The sequence below is a fragment of the Ranitomeya imitator genome, chromosome 3, assembly GCF_032444005.1.
Source record: "Ranitomeya imitator isolate aRanImi1 chromosome 3, aRanImi1.pri, whole genome shotgun sequence".
NCBI classification, from domain to species: Eukaryota; Metazoa; Chordata; class Amphibia; order Anura; family Dendrobatidae; genus Ranitomeya; species Ranitomeya imitator.
In genome coordinates this window covers 813,313,117-813,335,765 of record NC_091284.1, presented here as the reverse complement: position 1 = coordinate 813,335,765, position 22,649 = coordinate 813,313,117, and the positions used below count along the sequence as shown (strand labels likewise).

The window sequence follows — 22,649 nt, the reverse complement described above, 5'->3', positions numbered from 1 at the left end:
CAGCATCTAAAGGGTTAAAGTACTCAGGTTGAAGCTGGCTCCTAAACAGGTTGCGAGCACATAGAGCATGCATGTTCGACAAAACTTGCCAAGGGGTTTAATAATAATAATGATAAAAAATAATCGTTCATATTGACATTAATTAGGTGTAATGACCGCTGCGGCCACTAGGAGGCTCATGTATATCACTAGAATGCAATGGACATCTCAGTAAGTAAGATAAATGGCCGCCGTTTCGCCTCTTTCTATCAGTATAAATTGGTCACTTATTTTGAAACTCTCGTAAGCAAAAATATGGCTAAACGCTCGTTTGGGATTAATACTGGCCATTAGCGGGAGCTGACCAAAAGCCTCCGAGAAAGCGGATGTTCTCTCAACACATCATTTACCAAGACACGCCTGAGAAATTGCCCGTGTCGAGAAGCAAGGTGACTAATGTGAATGTTTAACAGCAACAAGTACTACAGATTCCACTGTCAACCAGAAAATTGTAAATAATAGGACACCGTCTCATGTCATTATTCAGCATTTATTTCATTCTTAACCTTAAAATACAGAAACAAAAATATTTCAAACTGGAGAAAACTGCAAATTATTCCCTATAATTGTAATAAAGACAATGCTGCACTTTACACTCCTGCCACTAGGGGGCACAATACAGTATTTACACATGTCTGGAAAAGAAAGTGTTCCGACTTCCTTATGGGCAGTGGTTGGCATCACAGCACACCATGTGGTCAGGAGCATTATTGCAACATATCCTGTTCTTCAGTACAAGCTCAACATTCTTTCTATGGGCCCTTTACACAGTCATAGTGTTAAATAATACATTTATATCAGCCTTCAACAGCCATTAGATAGAAAACTGTATGGATTGGTCTGTCATCTATTTTAATAGAAGCCATAGAAATCTATTTTTAATGAGCTCCCCCTTGTGGTGGCTACGGGTAGCCAAAATCTCAATATGACTTAATAACTGTAAAATGCTTATATTTATAGGATCTTTATTTCTCTACAGGAAGTGGGGGCAGATCTTTATTTCTCTACAGGAAGTGGGGCAGATCTTTATTTCTCTACAGGAAGTGGGGGCAGATCTTTATTTCTCTACAGGAAGTGGGGGCAGATCTTTATTTCTCTATAGGAAGTGGAGGCAGATCTTTATTTCTCTACAGGAAGTGGGGGCAGATCTTTATTTCTCTACAGGAAGTGGTGGCAGATCTTTATTTCTCTACAGGAAGTGGGGGCAGATCTTTATTTCTCTACAGGAAGTGGGGGCAGATCTTTATTTCTCTACAGGAAGTGGGGGCAGATCTTTATTTCTCTACAGGAAGTGGGGGCTGATCTTTATTTTTCTACAGGAAGTGGGGGCAGATCTTTATTTCTCTTCAGGAAGTGGGGGCAGATCTTTATTTCTCTACAGGAAGTGGGGGCAGATCTTTATTTCTCTACAGGAAGTGGGGGAAGATCTTTATTTTTCTACAGGAACTGGGGAAGATCTTTATTTCTCTACAGGAAGTGGGGGAAGATCTTTATTTTTCTACAGGAACTGGGGGCAGATCTTTATTTTTCTACAGGAAGTGGGGGCAGATCTTTATTTCTCTACAAGAAGTAGGGACAGATCTTTATTTCTCTACAGGAAGTAGGGACAGATCTTTATTTCTCTACAGGAAGTGGGGGAAGATCTTTATTTTTCTACAGGAACTGGGGGCAGATCTTTATTTTTCTACAGGAAGTGGGGGAAGATCTTTATTTTTCTACAGGAACTGGGGGAAGATCTTTATTTTTCTACAGGAACTGGGGAAGATCTTTATTTTTCTACAGGAAGTGGGGGCAGATCTTTATTTATTCTACAGGAAGTAGAGGCAGATCTTTATTTCTCTACAGGAAGTGGGGCAGATCTTTATTTTTTTCTACAGGAAGTAGAGGCAGATCGTTATTTCTTTACAGGAAGCGGTTCTTTGTCTATTAAGGAATTGGATATAGGAAATGGGGCATTGTTTAATTAAAGGAAGTGAGCAGCTATTTGACTCTCTACAGGAAGTAGGGACAGGTCTTTGTCCATTTGCTGTAAAAGAAAAAAAAATTAAGTGGGGTCCTATCTTTGTTAATTTACAGCAAATGAGCAGGTCTGTCTTTATAGGAAGAGGGGGAAGGTCTCTGTACAGGAAATGGGGAAAGGTATTTGTCTCTATAGGAAGTAAGAGCATATCTATGTCTCTCCACAGGAAGTTGGAGTGGGTCTTTGACTTTCTATAGGAAGTGGGGGCGGATCTTTGTCTCTATACAGAAAGAGGTGGCAAATTATTCTCTTTCTACAGGAAGTGGGGCGGGGTCTTTGTCTCTCTACAGGAATTGGAGATTGGAGGTGTTTTTTTTTACAGGAAGTGTGACAGATATTTGTTTCTCCACAAGAAGTGTGTCTTTTACGAAATCACAGATACACATACCATAATCATATAGTAGTCCTGCAGAGATCACGCAAGACTACTAAGGGAACCACCTTGTGAAGCTCCCCATTAACATTCAAAAACATGAAATGGAGCACATTAATCACAAAAGATTGCAAATTAAATAAAAGTATACTTTAATAACAGAATGAATAATAACATACAGTCAATTACATATATTACAACATAAGTATCAAAACAGAGCTATTTGAATACAGGGTGAATATGTGTAATTAACTGTATATTTTTTAAGAAGTGTATCTTTGTCTCGCTACAGGAAGTGGAGCGGGTCTTTGTCTCTCTGCAGGAAGTGGGGTTAGGTCTTTGTCTCTCTACAGGAAGTGGAGTGGGTCTTTGTCTCTCTACAGGAAGTGGAGTGGGTCTTTGTCTCTCTACAGGAAGTGGAGTGGGTCTTTGTCTCTCTACAGGAAATGGAGTGGGTCTTTGTCTCTCTACAGGAAGTGGAGTGAGTCTTTGTCTCTCTACAGGAAGTGGAGGGGGTCTTTGTCTCTCTACGGGAAGTGGAGTGGGTCTTTGTCTCTCTACAGGAAGTGGAATGGGTCTTTGTCTCTCTACAGGAAGTGGAGTGGGTCTTTGTCTCTCTACAGGAAGTGGAGTGGGTCTTTGTCTCTCTACAGGAAATGGAGTGGGTCTTTGTCTCTCTACAGGAAGTGGGGGTGGGTCTTGTCTCTATACAGGAAGTGGGGGTAGATCTTTGTCTCTATACAGGAAGTGGAGTGGATCTTTGGCTCTACAAGAAGTGGAGTGGGTCTTTGTCTCTCTACAGGAAATGGAGTGGGTGTATGTCTCTCTACAGGAAGTGGGGGTGGATCTTTGTCTCTACAGGAAGTGGGGGTGAGTTATTGTCTCTCTACAGCAAGTGGAGTGGGTCTTTGTCTCTCTACAGGAATGGGGTGGGTCTTTGTCTCTTTACAGGAATGGAGTGGATCTTTGTCTCTGTACAGGAAGTGGAGTGGGTCTTTGTCTCTCTACAGGAAGTGGGGGTGGGTCTTTGTCTCTCTACAGGAAGTAGGGGTGGGTCTTGGTCTTACTTCAGGAAGTGAGTATAGATCTTGGTCTCTTTACAGGAAATGGGGGAGGGTTTTTGTCTATTTGCCCCTGCTCTCCTATGTCAAATTGCATGCAGGCATTATGGAAAGTCGGGGTTTCATTTTAGGACATGGCACTAATTCAACAATGGCAGGTGCAATGCATGCTGGGTAAAAATGTTCAAACACATATAGCGCTGGCAGAATGCAAATGAACTCAAAAAAGTGGATGGCAAGTTAAAAAGCATGAGACTCAGGACAGTTCATACAATGGTATGTGTCACAAAAGCAATTTTATTTTGTTGTGCATGATGATCACAACACGTCCATGCTTTTCTACAGGTTTTGTGTAAAAGGACAAAGTCTAAATAATGTCCTTGTCCCATAACACTGAATCTATAAATTTATAGTTAATGCCAGAAAGAGCATGGATGGCGTAATAAATGATGAGGACGGGACGTCTCCTAGCACCATAAAGAGCATACAGTCTGAATTATGTGACCGCCAATCACACCGCTGTATGCGAAATCATCAGAGGAAACATAAAACACAAACAGAACTGTCATAGGAAGAGCAAGAACGAGACCAAAGAGCAAACGCTGACATTCAGACAAATGACTCACGGAACAGATGGAAATAGGAAACAGAAAAAAGAAAGTAAGAAAAAAGATGAGATAGACAGATAAATATGGGATAGATAGATAATAGATACATAGAATCCAGATAGATAGATAATAGATATGTAATATACTATATGGAGGCCCGGTGCTATCGCATTAGGTGGGCGGTAATGTCATGATGGGGGCAGGCTTTGCAGCATTGAGAATCTCTTCCCCCAAATATCCACTCTCTCTTTCCCCATGTGCCGACTTCTCCCGTCTGTGCTCTCTTCTTTGACCCGTCTACCACATGTGCCATCCCTCTTGTCTGCTGTCTCTCTCCTTCCTGTTGTCACACAGTTAACGGCGATAAAGGGGCAGGATGGCGTACTGGGACCCGCACCTGTCCCTGACACTATAATGGAGCCCTGGCTTTCCCTTATCTCAGGGGTAGCTATGATGGTTAGGAGACCTGAGCCGCCAGTGTATCCCTGTCTCCTGTGCAGGCCCTATCAGTGGACCCCTCTCCCCCCAAGGGAGGTGGACTGCACCAGTATAACAATACAAATAACAGGGTATACAGACAAGGTAACTAAAAGTCTCAAACTCACCAAACGCTCACACAACCACAGAGGAAACACAGAGAAGGGAAGAGGAGGAATAAACTAGGAAGGAAAACAGGTTTAACATGCAACCAAAACAGCAGACACCAATCTCTGTAAATAAACCTCCAACACCAATACTATGCTCCTTCAACCTCCAAGCCAGGCAGTAGAACTGATCACTGACAATAGCTGAAGTCAGGACTGGGTCTATATAGAGGATCAGATTACAAAATCTACTTCAGCTGAGAGACCCAGCTCTCAGCAATAAGGTTAACTCCTGCACTGGTGGCACAAAGCAGCCAGGTCAGAATACAGGTGAAGAGCTTCTGTTCACTGTGTGTGAACGAGGCCCAGAGCGCTGCAGTTCTCTGGAACCTCTCTGTCTTCTCCTCTCATGTCATCTTTTCTTTGACCTGTGTACCCCATGTGCTCTCCCCCTTGTCTGTTCTCTCTCCACCACTGTGCTGTCTTCTTCCCTCATGTGTTCTCTCATTTGAGCTGTCTCCCCCGTGTGTGTCCTCTTTCCTATGTGCACTCACCCCTCCCCCTGTGTTAAAATGAAAGCAAAATAGGTAACAGGAGACCGCAGAGGATACATTTTGTGAGGTAAAATATTGTTTAAAAACAGTCAGTGAAATATTTTACCTCACAAAATGAATCCTCTGTGATCCCCTGCTGTAATGTCAGTATTGTCTTTTGCTTCCTCCCCTGCCCAGGAGATGTGGTATGCTCCGTACAAGATCAGACACAGACAATTTATAAAATGTACTTTTGTGTGTGGGAAAACCCCTTTAATGCGACCGGCTTCCTCTGCCTGTAGACACGTCGTGCATCTGCCGCCGGGATCAGCCGAATGATTCACTGCACCTGCGTGGAATTCACGCAGGCGCAGTAAATCAGACCGCCGCCTTCTTTGTACAGAAAGATAGCGGCGATCACATTTAATCTGCGTATGTGCTCCACCTGCACAAAAATGGAGGCAGTTAGAGAATCATTCGGCTGATTCCGGCGGCGGCGTGTTTGCGACGGTGTTCCGCTGGTGGTACTGAACAAGAGGCGATGTACAGCGTATACAGTGTGTGTGTGGTGCGTACGGCATACACAGTGTGTGTTGCGTATGGCGTATACACAGTGTGTGTGTGGTGCGTACGGCATATACAGTGTGTGTTGTGTATGGCGTATACACAGTGTGTGTGTGAGTGTGTGTGTGGTGCCTACGACATATACAGTGTGTTTGTGTGTGTGGTGCGTACTGCATATACAGTGTTTGTGTGTGGTGCGATGGTGTATAGAGTGTGTGTGTGCGTGTGAGTGTGTGTGTGGTGTGTATGGCGTATACGGTGTGTGTGTCAGTGTGTGGTGCATATGCAGTGTGTTTGTGTGTGTTGCGTTTGGCATATGCAGTGTATCTGTGAGTGTGTGTGTGGTGCGTACGACATATACAGTGTGTTTGAGTGTGTGTTGCGTACGGCATATACAGTGTGTGTTTTTGTGTGGTGCGTATGGCGTATAGATTGTGTGTGTGTGTGTGGTCAGCGTCGGACTGGAGCACCTTGGGCCCACCAGAGAAAATCATCCTTGGGGCCCACTATGTAGCTACATAGAAATAGATACAAGACCACCAATTGTGCGGTAAAAAGCGCTAATATCATGGTATAATATAAGGTAGTTCACGTCTTAATAATGTAGCAAGGGTTGGGGTAGCCCCCTCACAGAATATAATGTAGCCCCCTCATAAAATATAATGCAGTCCCTTCTCATAGAATATAATGCAGCACCCCACAAAATATAATGCAACCCTCTCAGGTATGACGCAGTCCCCACCATAGAATATAATGTAGCACCCCATAGGGTATAATGCAGCCCCCCCTCATATAGTATAATGCCACCCACCACAGAATATAATGTAGTCCCCTGAGAGAATGCAGTTCCACCACAGAATATAATGCAGCCCCCTCATATAGTATGATGTAGCCCCCATAATATTATGTAGTCCCCTGAGAGAATAATGCAGCCCCACCACAAAATATAATGCAGCCCCCCATAGAGTATACTGTAATCCCTCATATAGTATGATGTAGCCCCCCATAATATAATGTAGTACCCTGAGTATAATGCAGTCCCCCCACAGAATATAATGTAGCCCCCCAGGGCCGTATTTAGAGTTTCTGCTGCCCCAGGCACTTTTAGCGCTGCCTCCCCCTTTGGTGAGTATAACACTATCGGCAGTGACTTTGGCAAGAATCGCTGATGTGAAAGTCGCCTTTTGCAGCAGATCGGGCAGTTTTTCTGCATCTGCCGCGTAACGGATCACTTATGGCAACACTGCGTTTGGCCTCATTCATTCCCTATGGGATTTGCGGCACTTGCCGTGATCTGGCAGATGTGGTACCATATCTCCCAACTTTTGAAGAAGCAAATTTTATGCCACGTCTCTGACCACACCCATTTCACAACTAGTCACACCCATATCCACGTCCCAACCGCAGCCATTTGGCACTGCTGATCACACTGTTTTATATACAATAATTATAAGCAAACAAAAATATGGCCACACAGTGCTCCATACTGTATAATGGCCACACATGATGCTCAATACTGTATAACGGCCATCACACATGATGCTCCATACTGTATAATAGCCACACATGATGCTGCATACTGTATAATGGCCACACACAGTTCTTCATACTGTATAATGGCCACACATGATGCTCCATACTGTATAATGGCCACACATGATGCTCAATAGTGTATAATGGCCACACATGATGCTCCATACTGTATAATGGCCACACATGATGCTCCATACTGTATAATGGCCACACATGATGCTCCATACTGTATAATGGCCACACATTGCTCCATACTGTATAATGGCCAGACAGTGCTCCATACTGTATAATGACCACCCACACATAGTGCTCCATACTGTATAACGGCCACACAGTTCTCCATACTGTATAATGATCCCACATAATGCTCAATACTGTATAATGGCCACAAATGATGCTCCATACTGTATAACGGCCACACATGATGCTCCATACTGTATAATGTCCATTGGCCACACATGATGCTCCATACTGTATAATGACCCCCCTCCTGTATGCATGGCTCATCTCCCTCCCATCCCATATACATGGCTCATATTACCCCTCCTGTATGCATGACTCATATCTCCCCATGTATGCATGGCTCATATTCCCCCCCATGCATGACTCATATCTCCCCATGTGTGCATGGCTCATATCCCTCCCCCCTGTATGCATGGCTCATATTCCGCCCCTGTATGCATGGCTTATATTCCCCCTGCATGCATGGCTCATAGTCCGCCCCTGTATGCGTGGCTTATATTCCCCCCTGAATGCATGGCTTATATTCCCCCCTGTATGCATGGCTTACATTCCCCCCTGTATGCATGGCTCATATTCCCCCCTGTATGCATGGCTTATATTCCCCCCTGTATGCATGGCTCATATTCCCCCCTGTATGCATGGCTTATATTCCCCCCTGTATGCAGGCTTATCTCTCCGCACCCGCTCCCGCTCGGCACGCCGGCTTATGTCCTCCTTCATCCCCCCCGTCCCTCATACTCACCTGTCCCACTGCACGGTCGTGCCGACATCCCTCGTGCTCTGTCCCGACTCCAGGCGGCGACGCCGGCGCAGCACCTTCTTCCTGCTTGAGCGGTCATGTGACACTGCTCATTTAAGGTCATGAATATGTGCATATTCATGGCCTTAATGAGCGGTGTCACGTGACCGCTCTTTCAGGACGAGTTGCAGTGCAGACGCTGAGACCATCGCTGGAGCAGGGTGAGTATTCAAGGCTGGCGGTGGGGGGGGGCCCGGCGGCGGGGGGGGGCCCTGGAGCAGTGGGGGCCCTGCCAGTAGGTGTCAGTGCCAGGGCCCACCGGAGGATCCTCCGGTTCCCCGGTGGGCCAGTCCGAGCCTGTGTGTGGTGTGTATGGCGTATACAGTGTGCGTGTGTCTGTGGTGTGATTGTTAAGTAAATAAGGCAGCACACTGCAGCGCTAGAACATACAAACTTGAAATACGAAATTTGAACTGCATTACTGCACTAGAAATATGAAAAATGAGAGCGTTTAGCGCATAAAAATGGCCAATTTTATGTGTACCTGGTAGCCCCTCTACGGCATCTCTCTTATACCAGGTCCAACGCTTGCCTTACCTCGCTGAGAATAAACGTCTCCATCTGAATGGGTACATGTGAAAACCTCTTCCTAGACTAGAATTCTCTCTCTCTGTGGAGGGGTATTGGACCTGCCGTAATTAAAACACCTGTAGGCTAGGAAACGGAGTGCACGATCAGAAGGCTAGAGAATACATTTCAAAAACCTGACCTGCACATCCAAACATAGACTCAGTGTGAACAGGTGCTGAACCTAGAGTCGCCAACTCGTATATAGTTAAGTAAATAAGGCAGCACACTGCAGCGCTAGAACATACAAACTTGAAATACGAAATTTGAACTGCATTACTGCACTAGAAATATGAAACTGCATTACTGCAGAGGCGTAGCTAGAGCTTTTGCCGCCCGGGGCTGTTCCCGAGTTTGGCGCCCCCCCCCCCCCCCCGGCTCAATACACACAAAGGTTACCAAAAACGGTTTTCCTGTTTTGTAGAACTTAAACTGGGCCTAATGGTGTCACCCCCACATGCCACACCTGTGACTTAATACCACCACACCATGACCAGGCCACATAGTGACCGAATAATACTACATACAAGGGACAAATACCACAACACCATTTCCAGACCACATATTACCACCACATAGTGACTGAATACTACAATACTGATCAGTAATAAAAAAAAAACCACAATACTATCACCATAAGTGCCAGTATTCACAGGAGATCTGTACTTAGTATGCAGTGTCTGTGTAGAGGTAATACAGAGATCACTGGTGACATTATACACAGGACCTCTATATAGTATACAGTGTATAGTGTCAGTGTATAGGTAACACTGACTCACCAGTGACGTCTCTAGGTGAAGTCCTTCATCTTTCATCCAGCACAGACCGCCATCATTCCTTCCAGCCAGGACTCGTTTCTGCAGGAAATAACACAGTTATCTCGAGCTCCGCTTGCAGAACACATTACTTAATTTTTCACAACTTCTACATTACATCACATGAAGAAAAAAAGGTGATATAGTGTCACTCTGCACAGTAACAGGACCGCCCCCCCATTTAAAACAGTATACTCAAAAAATAAAATAAATACATCACTGCAGTAATAATATCCCTTAATTAGCCCCTATGGTAATAATATTCCCCACCCTGGCCCCGTTTCTCATTCCTGGCTCCAGCCATATGTTCTCGCATCCTGCCCTCATGAGTATCCATTCTACCCCATATGATCTCCACATCCTGCCCCACCAGCCTCCATCGTATCCGTCCTGCCCCATGATCCAATCCTGCCCCGTGTCTCCAATCATGCCCCGTATCTACATTCTGCCCATGCCTCAAGTCCTGCCCCCAGTGTGTCCAGCATATTACCCCCATGTTGTCCAGCAATCTGCCCCAGTGTGTCCAGCATATTACCCCCATGTTGTCCAGCAATCTGCCCCAGTGTGTCCAGCATATTACCCCCAGTGTGTCCAGCAATCTGCCCCAGTATGTCCAGCACTGCCCCCAGTGTGTCCAGCAATCTGCCCCAGTGTCCAGCCTTTCCCCAGTGTGTCCAGCAGTCTGCCCCAGTGTGTCCAGCATATTACCCCCAGTGTCCAGCATTGCCCCAGTGTGTCCAGCATATTACCCCCAGTGTGTCCAGCAATCTGCCCCAGTGTCCAGCATTGCCCCAGTGTGTCCAGAAGTCTGCCCCAGGGTCTCCAGCATTGCCTCAATGTGTCCAGAAATCTGCCCCAGGGTCTCCAGTATTGCCCCAGTGTGTCCACCAATCTGCCCCATGGTCTCCTGTATTGCCCCAGTGTGTCCAGCATTCTGCCCCATGGTCTCCAGTATTGCCCCGGTGTATCCAGCAATCTGCCCCATGGTCTCCTGTATTGCCCCAGTGTGTCCAGCATTCTGCCCCATGGTCTCCAGTATTGCCCCGGTGTGTCCAGCAATCTGCCCCATGGTCTCCAGTATTGCCCCAGTATGTCCAGAAGTCTGCCCAGGGTCTCCAGCATTGCCTCAATGTGTCCTGAAATCTGCCCCATGGTCTCCAGTATTCAGTGTGTCCAGCAATCTGCCCCATAGTCTCCTGTATTGCCCCAGTGTGTCCAGCATTCTGCCCCATGGTCTCCAGTATTTCCCCAGTGTGTCCAGCATTCTGCCCCATGGTCTCCAGTATTGCCCCAGTGTGTCCAGCAATCTGCCCCATGGTCTCCAGTATTGCCCCAGTGTGTCCAGCAATCTGCCCCATGGTCTCCTGTATTGCCCCAGTGTGTCCAGCAATCTGCCCCATGGTCTCCTGTATTGCCCCAGTGTGTCCAGCATTCTGCCACATGGTCTCCTGTATTGCCCCAGTGTGTCCAGCAATCTGCCCCATGGTCTCCAGTATTGCCCCAGTGTGTCCAGCAATCTGCCCCATAGTCTCCTGTATTGCCCCAGTGTGTCCAGCAATCTGCCCCATGGTCTCATGTATTGCCCCAGTGTGTCCAGCAATCTGCCCCATGGTCTCATGTATTGCCCCAGTGTGTCCAGCAATCTGCCCCATGGTCTCCAGTATTGCCCCAGTGTGTCCAGCATTGCCCCAGCCCCAGACAGTCAGACATAAAGAAAAAAAAAAAAAAGTAAAATCCTCACCTCTCCCGTTCCTAGCGCAGGTCCGGTGCAGTCAGCGTCTCTCCGGCTCTGCGACGCTCAGGACAGAGAGGCAGAGCGGCGCGCACAGTAGTGACGTCATCGCGCCCTCTGCTCTGAGACGTCGCAGAGTCAGAGGACGCTGCAGCTGCCGGCGCCGCAGGAACCAGGAGAGGTGAGTATAGAGCGGGGGGCGGGGTCCGGTGGTGGGGGGAGCTGGCCCTGGTCGTGGCGGCGGACGGCGCCGCCCGAAGATTTAAAGGGGCGTCTTTTTTTTTTTTTTCTTCTCCTGCAGCGCCGGCCGCCCCCCGCATTGTGCCGCCCGGGGCCGACCGCCCCCCCCGCACCCCTCTTCCTACGCCACTGCATTACTGCACTAAAAATGCAGATTGCAGAAGTGCTTGCCCATCCTATTTCAGGCAAATTCAAAGATTGCACACTTCACTGCAGGTAAGGCTACTTTCACACTAGCGTCGGGCTCGGCCCGTTGCAGTGCGTCAGACCGAGGTACCGACGCATACTGTGTAAATGCCGCACAACGGGGGCAGCGGATTTTTACAACGCATCCGCTGCCCCACTGTAAGGTCCGGGGAGGAGAGGGCGGAGTTCCGGCCGCGCATGCGCAGCCGGAAAAAGTGGAACAGATGGACCAAAATACGTTACATGGAACGTTTTTTGGTCACGACGGACTGCAAAAACACGACGCATCCGTCGCACGACAGATGCGAGGTGTGGCAATCCGTCGCAATGCGTCGCGAATGTTAGGCTGTTTCACACTGGCGTTTTTTTTTTAAAAACCGCATGGTGAAAAAACGCATGTAAACGCGTGCAAACGTTGCGTTTTTTTGATGCATGCGTTTTTGCATGTGGTGAAAAAAACGCAGCGTTTTGACGCGTTTACATGCGTTTTTTCATGCGTTTGCGTTTTTGAAACGCATGCAGATAAATGTGTGACAGCTGCCAATCATCAAAATAAAGTAAAAAACCCACTATAAACAGAAAGAGCTAGGGTTAGGGGTAGGGTTAGGGATCCTAACCCTAACCCTAAAGGGATCCTAACCCTAACCCTACCCCTAACCCTAAAGGGATCCTAACCCTAACCCTACCCCTAACCCTACCCCTAACCCTACCCTTAAAGGGATTAGGGTTAGGAGTAGGGTTAGGGTTAGGGGTAGGGTTAGGGGTAGGGTTAGGGTTAGGGGTAGGATCCCTTTATCAATTTTATGGTGTGGGGTGGTTTATCAGTGTGTTTTTATGTTTTTAAAAAAAAAAAACGCATGCGTTTTTAACGCATGCAAACGCATGCACAAAAAAACGCATGCGTTCCCATTGACTCCAATGTGTTTTTTGACACAAAAAAACGCATGAAAACGCATGCGTTTTTTTGTGTCCAAAAAACGCCTCTTAAAAATACTACAAGTTCCTTTTTTGAAAATGAACGCATGCAGTAAAAAAAGCATGCGATTGAAAACGCGACCAAACGCGTACACAAAAAAATGCATGCGTTTTCAATGTTAAATATAGGGAAAAAATGCATGCGTTTTTTTGTGCAAAAAACGCTGCAGACAAAAACGCAAGTGTGAAACCACCCTTAGTCTATGGGGAAAAAACGCATCCTGCAGACAACTTTGCAGGATGGGTTTTTTCGCCAAAACGACGCATTGCGACGTATCCCAAACGACGCTAGTGTGAAAGTAGCCTAAGTCACATATGCAAACACATTTGTAAACATGCACTGCTTTTTGAGTGATTACTTCGCCCCACACACACACATGGTGAGTCACATATGCGAACACATTTGTAAACATGCACTGCTTTTTCAGTGATTACTTCGCCCCACACACACAAATGGTAAGTAACATATGCAAACACATTTGTAAACATTCACTGCTTTTTCGGTGATTACTACGTCCCACACACATAAATAATACACCACTTGAAAGGTAAACTTTCCCCCTTCAGCAAGAAAAGACTCAAACAAACCACACATTCACGATTTGATCAATAAATACAGTTTAAACATTCATTTTCAGAAACCTGCAGAAAAAACAATAACCTGAAGGTGGCACCACAACCTCCAGACATTTTTTTAGCCTCTACTTATCAAACCTGTTTATTGTATTACCAATCTACATATATAAAAAACTGTCTGTGTTCATCATCTCATTAAATACATTAACATTTGACCCGCTTGATTTTCCTAAAATTACAACCAATGTGCGAAAATTTTGCACGGGCCAACTAGTTATTATTATTACTATTACTCATTTTTATAGGGCCATTTATTCCATGGTGCTCTTCAGGGGCAATTATAGACAAGTACAATAAACATGAGCAAAACAAGGCACACACAAGTACAGGAGGAGAGAGGACCCTGCCCGCGAGGGCTCACAGTCTGCAGGGAATGGGTGAGGATACACTAGGAGAGATTTGGATGTGAGTAGAGAAGATGTCAAGTGTAAATAAAAGCAGCACCGCACTTTTGTTTTTACATCTCAAGATGATCCGTAGAATTTTAATGACCGGTAACTATAAATTTCCAGTTTTTAGAATTCTCAATCCTGATGGAGAGATTATTCCAGATTATTACATGAATGAATCAAGAATAGAAGCTTCTATCTGGATTTCTCTGTGTCATAACAAACTGTGTCCATGAACGTCAGACCCGTAGGACGCTCGGCGTCTGTCTGGCCAATGTTCCTTCCAGGGTCAAGCAGCTAAAAATATTCCCCAGGACGGCGGCTCTGATGCTCCGGAGCTGTCAGCCACTTCATGGAGGAGATAAATGCTTAATGCTGCATAATGCTAATCACCCGTCCATGCTCCTTGGTTACATTAAGGTCCAAATTTAGATTCCGACTGATAAGGATAATGTTGTGCTCCCTGGGGGGAACCTCAAATGCGAGCTATCAATTAAGAAGTAAAGCTTCCCTGGATGTTAATCACATTCATAGAGTCACATTAATGATATCAGGGCACATTGACACTATGTGTTACACCTTGAAAAAAAAGGTTATAATGCAAATGTGATTAAAAGAATAATAACTAAAATAAGATATATTACAATACAGCCTTGTAAACACAACAAACATACATTCTATATTATACTTCAGAGCTGCACTCACTATTCTGCTGGTGCAGTCACTGTGTACATACATTACATTACTGATCCTGAGTTACATCCTGTATTATACCCCAGAGCTGCACTCACTATTCTGCTGGTGCAGTCACTGTGTACATACATTACATTACTGATCCTGAGTTACATCCTGTATTATACTCCAGAGCTGCACTCACTATTCTGCTGGTGCAGTCACTGTGTACATACATTACATTACTGATCCTGAGTTACCTCCTGTATTATACCCCAGAGCTGCACTCACTATTCTGCTGGTGCAGTCACTGTGTACATACATTACATTACTGATCCTGAGTTACCTCCTGTATTATACCCCAGAGCTGCACTCACTATTCTGCTGGTGCAGTCACTGTGTACATACATTACATTACTGATCCTGAGTTACATCCTGTATTATACCCCAGAGCTGCGCTCACTATTCTGCTGGTGCCGTCACTGTGTACATACATTACATTACTGATCCTGAGTTACATCCTGTATTATACCCCAGAGCTGCGCTCACTATTCTGCTGCTGCAGTCACTGTGTACATACATTACATTACTGATCCTGAGTTACATCCTGTATTATACTCCAGAGCTGCACTCACTATTCTGCTGGTGCAGTCACTGTGTACATACATTTTATTACTTATACTGTATGTTCACACTATACTCAGTATCCCCCTGTCCGAGTGTTTTGGGATCTACAGCTATGTCCCTGAGCTGTTACTGCACTATGTCTGGGGCATGTATAGCAGGTCAGAAATCATATATGAGCCATGACTATAGGCTGCCGCAACTGGATCCACGTGGGAGGAGGGCCTACCAATACCAGCAGCTGAAATGTATTACAGCAGAGAGACCCGCCAGGTTCCCAATATTGCAGCACAAGCTGTTGCTCGACGTTGGTTGCTGACGTCGGTGGACAAGTCACTGGTGTCACATGGTAGTGACGTCATGCGCCACCCATCGCTTGAAGTCAGCGGTGGTTATGAAATAGGACATCGCATGTCATGGGAGCAGAGGAAAGTCAGTGGAATTGTTTATTTTTTTATATTTGTTGGAGAAGAGACGGATAACAGGGACATTATAACTGGAGGAAGCCCAGGATGGGGACATTATATCAGGATGGGGGAGATATATTACTGGAAGGGCCTAGGATGAGGTCATTATACCGGGAAGGTGCATAGAATGGAGGACTTTATACCAGGAAGGTGCCATGGATGAAGGATATTATATCAGGAAAGGGAGACATTATACCAGGAAGGTGCCCATGATGGAGGACATTATACCAGTAAAGGGAGTCACTATATCAGGAAGATGCCAAGGATGAAGGATATTATTCCAGGAAGGAGCCCAGGATCGAGGCTATTATACCAGGAAAGGGAGATATTATCCCAGGAAGGTGCCAAGGTATGAAGAACATTATACCAGGAAAGGGAAACACTATAACAGGAAGGGGCCCATGATGGAGAACATTATATCAGGAAAGGGAGACGCTATACCAGGAAGGGGCCCATGATGGAGAACATTATATCAGGAAAGGGAAACACTATAACAGGAAGGGGCCCATGATGGAGAACATTATATCAGGAAAGGGAGACGCTATACCAGGAAGGGGCCCATGATGGAGAACATTATATCAGGAAAGGGAGACACTATACCAGGAAGGTGCCAAGGATGAAATATATTAGAGAATATTATACCAGGAAAGGGAGACACTATACCAGGAAAGGGCCCATGATGGAGGATATTATACCAGGAAGGAGCCCAGGATAGAGGATATTATACCAGGAAAGGGAGATATTATACCAGGAAGGTGCCAAGGATGAAGGATATTATACCAGGAAAGGGAGATATTATACCAGGAAGGTGCCAAGGATGAAGGATATTATACCAGGAAAGGGAGATATTATACCAGGAAGGGGCCCAGGACAGATACATTATACCAGGAAAGGGAGACATTATACAAGGAAGGGGCCCAGGACAGATACATTATACCAGGAAAGGGAGACATTATACAAGGAAGGGGCCCAGGACAGATACATTATACCAGGAAAGGCTGCTTTCACACATCAGGTTTTTTCTTTCAGGCACAATCCAGCAGTTTCAGGCACAATCCGGATCCGTTTTTTTCTTATGCCGGATCAGTTTTTTTCCCATAGAGTTGTATTAGCCCTGGATTGTGCCTGAAGGACATGCGTTTCATCCGTTTTGTGCCGGATCCGTCCCTTCAGGCTTTTTTGCCGGACACAAAAAAAGTCTCCTGCAACGTTTGTTGTGTCCGACGAAAAAGCCTGAAGGGACGTTTCCGGCAATAAACGCATGGAACTGATGTGTGAATGAACGTTTCCGGCGACCGAATCCGTTTTTACACATTGAGCATGCCCAGAAGCTTTGTTTTTGATTCTGGCACGGAATCTCTCTCTCTTTCTCTCTCTCTCTGTCTCTCTCTCTCTCCATGCGCAGTACAGAGAGCCGGATCCAGCTAAAAAACGGATCCGGTGCATCAGTTTTTCACAATTTACGCCGGATCCGTTTTTTTTGCAAATTTGCCGGATTTAGCCTGAAACCAAAAACCTGATGTGTGAAAGCAGCCAAAGGGAGACATTATACCAGGAAGGGGCCCAGGACAGATACATTATACCAGGAAGGGGCCAGGACAGATACATTATACCAGGATGTAGGACATTATTACTAGAAGGTGCCCAGGATGGGGGACATTATTACAGTAAGAGGACATTACAGGGGATATTATTACAGGAAAGGGGAACAGGATGGGGGACATTATTACAGTAAGGGGACATTTCAGGGGATATTATTACAGGAAAGGGGAACAGGATGGGGGACATTATTACAGTAAGGGGACATTACAGGGGATATTATTACAGGAAAGGGGAACAGGATGGGGGACATTATTACAGCATGAGGGACGTTGTTACATGTGAGGGTGGACACATGTCTTCACAGGATTTGGAAGACTATAAGGGGCCCATACATCATGCTTGTGGGGGGGTCCAGGTCTATATTCTGTCCCGGGGCCCATCGGACTCTAGTTACACCACTGGCTGTGACTTTCCTGACTGCTTTGTGCTGTAGGACAATGTGTGGGAGATCTGCGTTTGCTGTTTTAACTCTTAGGCCGGGTTCACATTGCGTTAATGGCAATGCGCTGACGGCATCCGTTACATAGCGGCGCTAAATATGTAACAGATGCGTTAGCGCACCCATTGACTGCCACTATGTAGCGCATCACTAACACATGTCATAATCGGCATGCGTTAGCGATGGGCCATCATTCTGTGACGGACCCTCGGACTCGGTCTGCAGCGTTTCGGGGTCGCGATCTTTAACGGCACTTGCGTTAACACATGCATCGAACGGACTGCACTAACGCAATATGAACCCTGCCTTACAATGATAGATAAGTATAACGACGACCTCCATTATAGAAAGGCTAAAGCTATCTAATGAGCGGTCAGCACTGCCAAGTCCGCTCTTTGCAAAGACCAGATGTCGGTCGTTAAGTCTTTAGATAATAGTCAAAAAATGAACAAACCGCCTAAATCCTGTATATTATCATTGTAGGGAACCGACGAGTGGGTGTTTTATTGCCATATGCCAAGATGTCCACCCCGCCGTCTAATCAGCACTTCTCACATATAATGTTGGGTCGTTGAGCCGACGCGTTCTCAGCCAAGTTACTGTATTTACATCCTTTTTTACAGATCCCACACGCATCGCAAAGCTGAGGCTAATTGCTCCACTTAACGCACAAAAGTCTCCTCCGTTCCATTTTCCGCCATCGATCTTCTGAGCTATCGCGTTTTGGGCCGATATATAACACAATTCCCAGCGTATTTCTGGCTTTTATCATCCACATCTACCGCCCGCGGCTCTCGAGAGCGTCCGTATGAAGTGATTCGTAGCAACTGGAGACCCTCGGAGCCTCCTTGTATTCACAGCGCGCTATCGGATAAACCCGCTACAACAATGACCTATATAATCTCACACATTCGCTCGTTAGCGTTCCCGACCGAAAGAAGGTCAGGAGAGTGCGGCTCGTGGTCAATCCCGTATAATAGCAGGGTAAATACAGCAACGAAAAAAATATCAAAGGAAAGAAACAAACCACACACACACACAGCTCTGCTACATCAGATTAACTCTTTGGACTTAGGCTTTATTCCTTCGACTTCTTTTTTTTTTTGGAGTAAATTTTTTTCAAAAAAGTGACTTTTTAATCACACTATTTTCATTATCTAATTTGTGCCAGTTTTATGGTAACTTTACATATTTTAGTTTTTGTTTTTTTCCTCCCACCGTTACGGGAGCAGTTTTGGTTATCCAGATGTTTTAACTTGTTTTAGCAATTGCGACTTTTAGAAAAAAAAAAAAGTCTCAACATTTTTTGCACAATTGCACTCCGGTATCTGTCGACTTTATTTTGGGTGGTTGAAGCCTAATGTTTCGAAACTTGAAAGAATCGACTGACTTTTTGCTCTAGAAAGGTGCAAAAAAAAGAGTATCCTTAATTTTGCAGGAAATTTATCTTGCTGCATGTCCCATTTTGAAGGATTTGGGGCAAAAAACGACAAAAAATATTGCAGGACAAAAAAAGAAAAATTAACTTAAAAAAAAAAACGTGCCTCAGTTTATGCAAAAAAAAAATCGTTCTTTTAGGCTATAAATTTTTTTTTATTCTTTTTTTTTTTTACTGGACAACACTGATTATTTACTGGCCAATGGGTCCCACATAGTACCACCCACCTATTATTTTTCAACTTGTGCTGTGTACACTGGGAGTAATGTCAGAAGTAATTTTTTTCATCATCTGGATAACTCAGAATCTCACTAATAGCAATCGATGAATAAGACACTTCAGCTTCATCTCCCTCCTCCCTCTCTTAGCACAGCAATCTCTGTACATCGCAGAGCATGCCCACTACACTCTCCCATTAAAGCCAATAGGTTATTTTGCAAAATGTTGTCATGAGATGTTTATGCTGCAAGTGTGCATGTGGCCACCTAGTGGTAATAATGTGTATTGCAGCTTGTCGAGAGTTGCTAGCATGTATTGATAATGTATTGTATTGAATTAAATTCTTGAAAAGCTAAAATATATATAGAGAGGTCACGTGTGCGCCCCCTACAGGACCCACTAATAAGCTGATGGGTCAAGCCTGCAATGCGCGTAGACCTGGTGCACCTCCCTCAAACTTTATATAGAGAGCGGACCGATGACTTCACCTCACTTGACGCCATCTTTAGATAATGTCGGCCCCGAGTTCTCTTTCCGCGTCGCCCCTTCCAAATTACTGATGATCAGCTCAGATAGGATCGATGATTTTACCGCTAGTTCGATCACTTTATTTGTAAACGTTCTCATCTTATTGACAAATCTCGGCTTTCGGTAGCTCGCGGTAACCATAATAGCAGCCGCAACTGATACCTCACACCCATAAAATCTAAGCCCACATCATTCTGCTGTCTGGACAGTCTTTGCAGTTGAGATCAGAGCAGACCATCGGGGGGACAGGAGTGAGGTGTGCATGTGTTGTTTTTATTTTGTTTATATGTGTATGGGATGTGTGCCTGTAAATAGGAGGCTATGTGAAGGCACATACTATATATAGGAGGCTATGTGAGGGATCACAACCTATATACAATGTAACTCCCACATAGTTCCCTATATACAGAGAGAGGCAATGTGGGGGCTTACACTGTATATAGAGGGCTATGTGGGGCTCACACTGTATATAGAGGGCTATGTGGGGCTCACACTGTATATAGAGGGCTATGTGGGCCTTACACTGAATATATGGGCTATGTGAAGGCACATACTATATATAGGAGGCTATGTGAGGGCTCATATCCTATATACAACGAAACTCCCACATAGTCACCTATATACAGAGAGAGGCAATGTGGGGGCTTAAACTGTATATAGAGGGCTATGTGGGCCTTACACTGAATATAGGGGCTATGTGAAGGCACATACTATATATAGGAGGCTATGTGAGGGCTCATATTCTATACACAACGAAACTCCCACATAGTCCCTTATATACAGAGAGAGGCAATGTGGGGGCTTACACTGTATATACAGGCCTATATGGGGCTCACACTGTATATATGGGGCTATGTGGGCCTTACACTGAATATAGGGGCTATGTGAAGGCACATACTATATATAGGAGGCTATGTGAGGGCTCATATCCTATATACAACGAAACTCCCACATAGTCCTTTATATACAGAGAGAGGCAATGTGGGGGCTTACACTGTATATACAGGGCTATATGGGGCTCACACTGTATATATGGGGCTATGTGGGCCTTACACTGAATATAGGGGCTATGTGAAGGCACATACTATACATAGGAGGCTATGTGAGGGCTCATATCCTATATACAACGAAACTCCCACATAGTCCCTTATATACAGAGAGAGGCAATGTGGGGGCTTACACTGTATATACAGGGCTATATGGGGCTCACACTGTATATATGGGGCTATGTGGGCCTTACACTGAATATAGGGGCTATGTGAAGGCACATACTATACATAGGAGGCTATGTGAGGGATCACAACCTATATACAATGTAACTCCCACATAGTTCCCTATATACAGAGAGAGGCAATGTGGGAGCTTACACTGTATATAGAAGGCTATATGGGGCTCACACTGTATATAGGGGGCTATGTGGGTCTTTCACTGAATATAGGGGCTATGTGAAGGCACATACTATACATAGGAGGCTATGTGAGGGATCACAACCTATATACAATGTAACTCCCACATAGTTCCCTATATACAGAGAGAGGCAATGTGGGAGCTTACACTGTATATAGAAGGCTATATGGGGCTCACACTGTATATCGGGGGCTATGTGGGTCTTTCACTGAATATAGGGGCTATGTGAAGGCACATACTATACATAGGAGGCTATGTGAGGGATCACAACCTATATACAATGAAACTCCCACATAGTCCCCTATATACAGAGAGAGGCAATGTGGGGGCTTACACTGTATATAGAGGGCTATATGGGGCTCACACTGTATATAGGGGCTATGTGAAGTCACATACTATACATAGGAGGCTATGTGAGGCATAAATCTGATACTGTATATAGAGAGGCTATGTGGGGGCTCAGACTGTATATAGTGGCTATTTGGAGGGCTCATACCGTATATGGGGGACTATATGGGGGCTCATACTGTGTATAGGGGTACTGTGTGTGTGGATCATATTGTATATAGAGAAGTTATGTGATGGCTCATACTGTATATAGGAGGCTATGTGAGGGCTCATACTGTGTGCAGGGGGCTACGTGGTAATTCGTGCTGTATATAATGTGCCTATATGGGGTGTCATACTGTATATAGAGGGGCTATGTGGGGTCTCATACTGTATGTAGGGGGGCTGTGTGGGTTCATGTGGTATATAGGAAGTGTCAACATACTTAATTCTGCCCCATATTAAGTGATACAATTGATATAAAGCTATAATATGATAATATTAATATGGAGCAGAATTAAGTTCAGACTATTGGTTCATCCATACACAAAGGTCTCTCATGTAGCCCCTCGTCAAAATGAATTGACCACCCATGATTTAAGGTATCAAGACCAGCTCAGGGCACCAAACCCCAGTGGTCAGTTGAGTGCCTTGGTCTAAAGGGCAGGGGGTCCTATATGTGAATTGGGTCATATGTATTGGTCCTTCTTCTCCGTATCTCAGTCTGAGTTTTGTCTCATTTCTCGATCATCGTAAAAGAAATATCCGTCCTCGGAATCTGATTTTTTGTAGCATTTTAGAATGTCAACGTATTTCTATGCATCAACTTTTCTGAAAAGAATGTAATTTTTCTAGTTCAATTGTAGAAAAAAAAAGAAAAATTACCTCAATTTTTCTATTTTATAGCTGCCAACAGCGATCACAACATTGGTGCAATCATGCAGCAGCCGAACATAATGAAGAACAAGTTCATTGGCATACATTCTGCCTCTCCGATAGGGACGGCTCATCCTCTCCGATGAAATTATC

The 22,649-nt window shown here is 45.1% G+C and overlaps 1 protein-coding gene across 4 annotated transcripts in view; it reads right to left on the bottom strand.

Annotated features, from left to right (window-relative positions):
* DLG2 (discs large MAGUK scaffold protein 2) overlaps positions 1-22,649 on the bottom strand; it is a 1,534,662-nt gene that overhangs the window by 622,205 nt on the left and 889,808 nt on the right. Inside the window, exon 6 of one of the 4 annotated variants that reach the window (XM_069759326.1) lies at positions 9,704-9,781. The exons of the other annotated variants lie outside the window; for them this stretch is intronic. Coding sequence (XP_069615427.1) covers positions 9,704-9,781 — 78 coding nt within the window. The remainder of the gene's footprint in view (positions 1-9,703; positions 9,782-22,649) is intronic. 4 annotated transcript variants of the gene reach the window in all.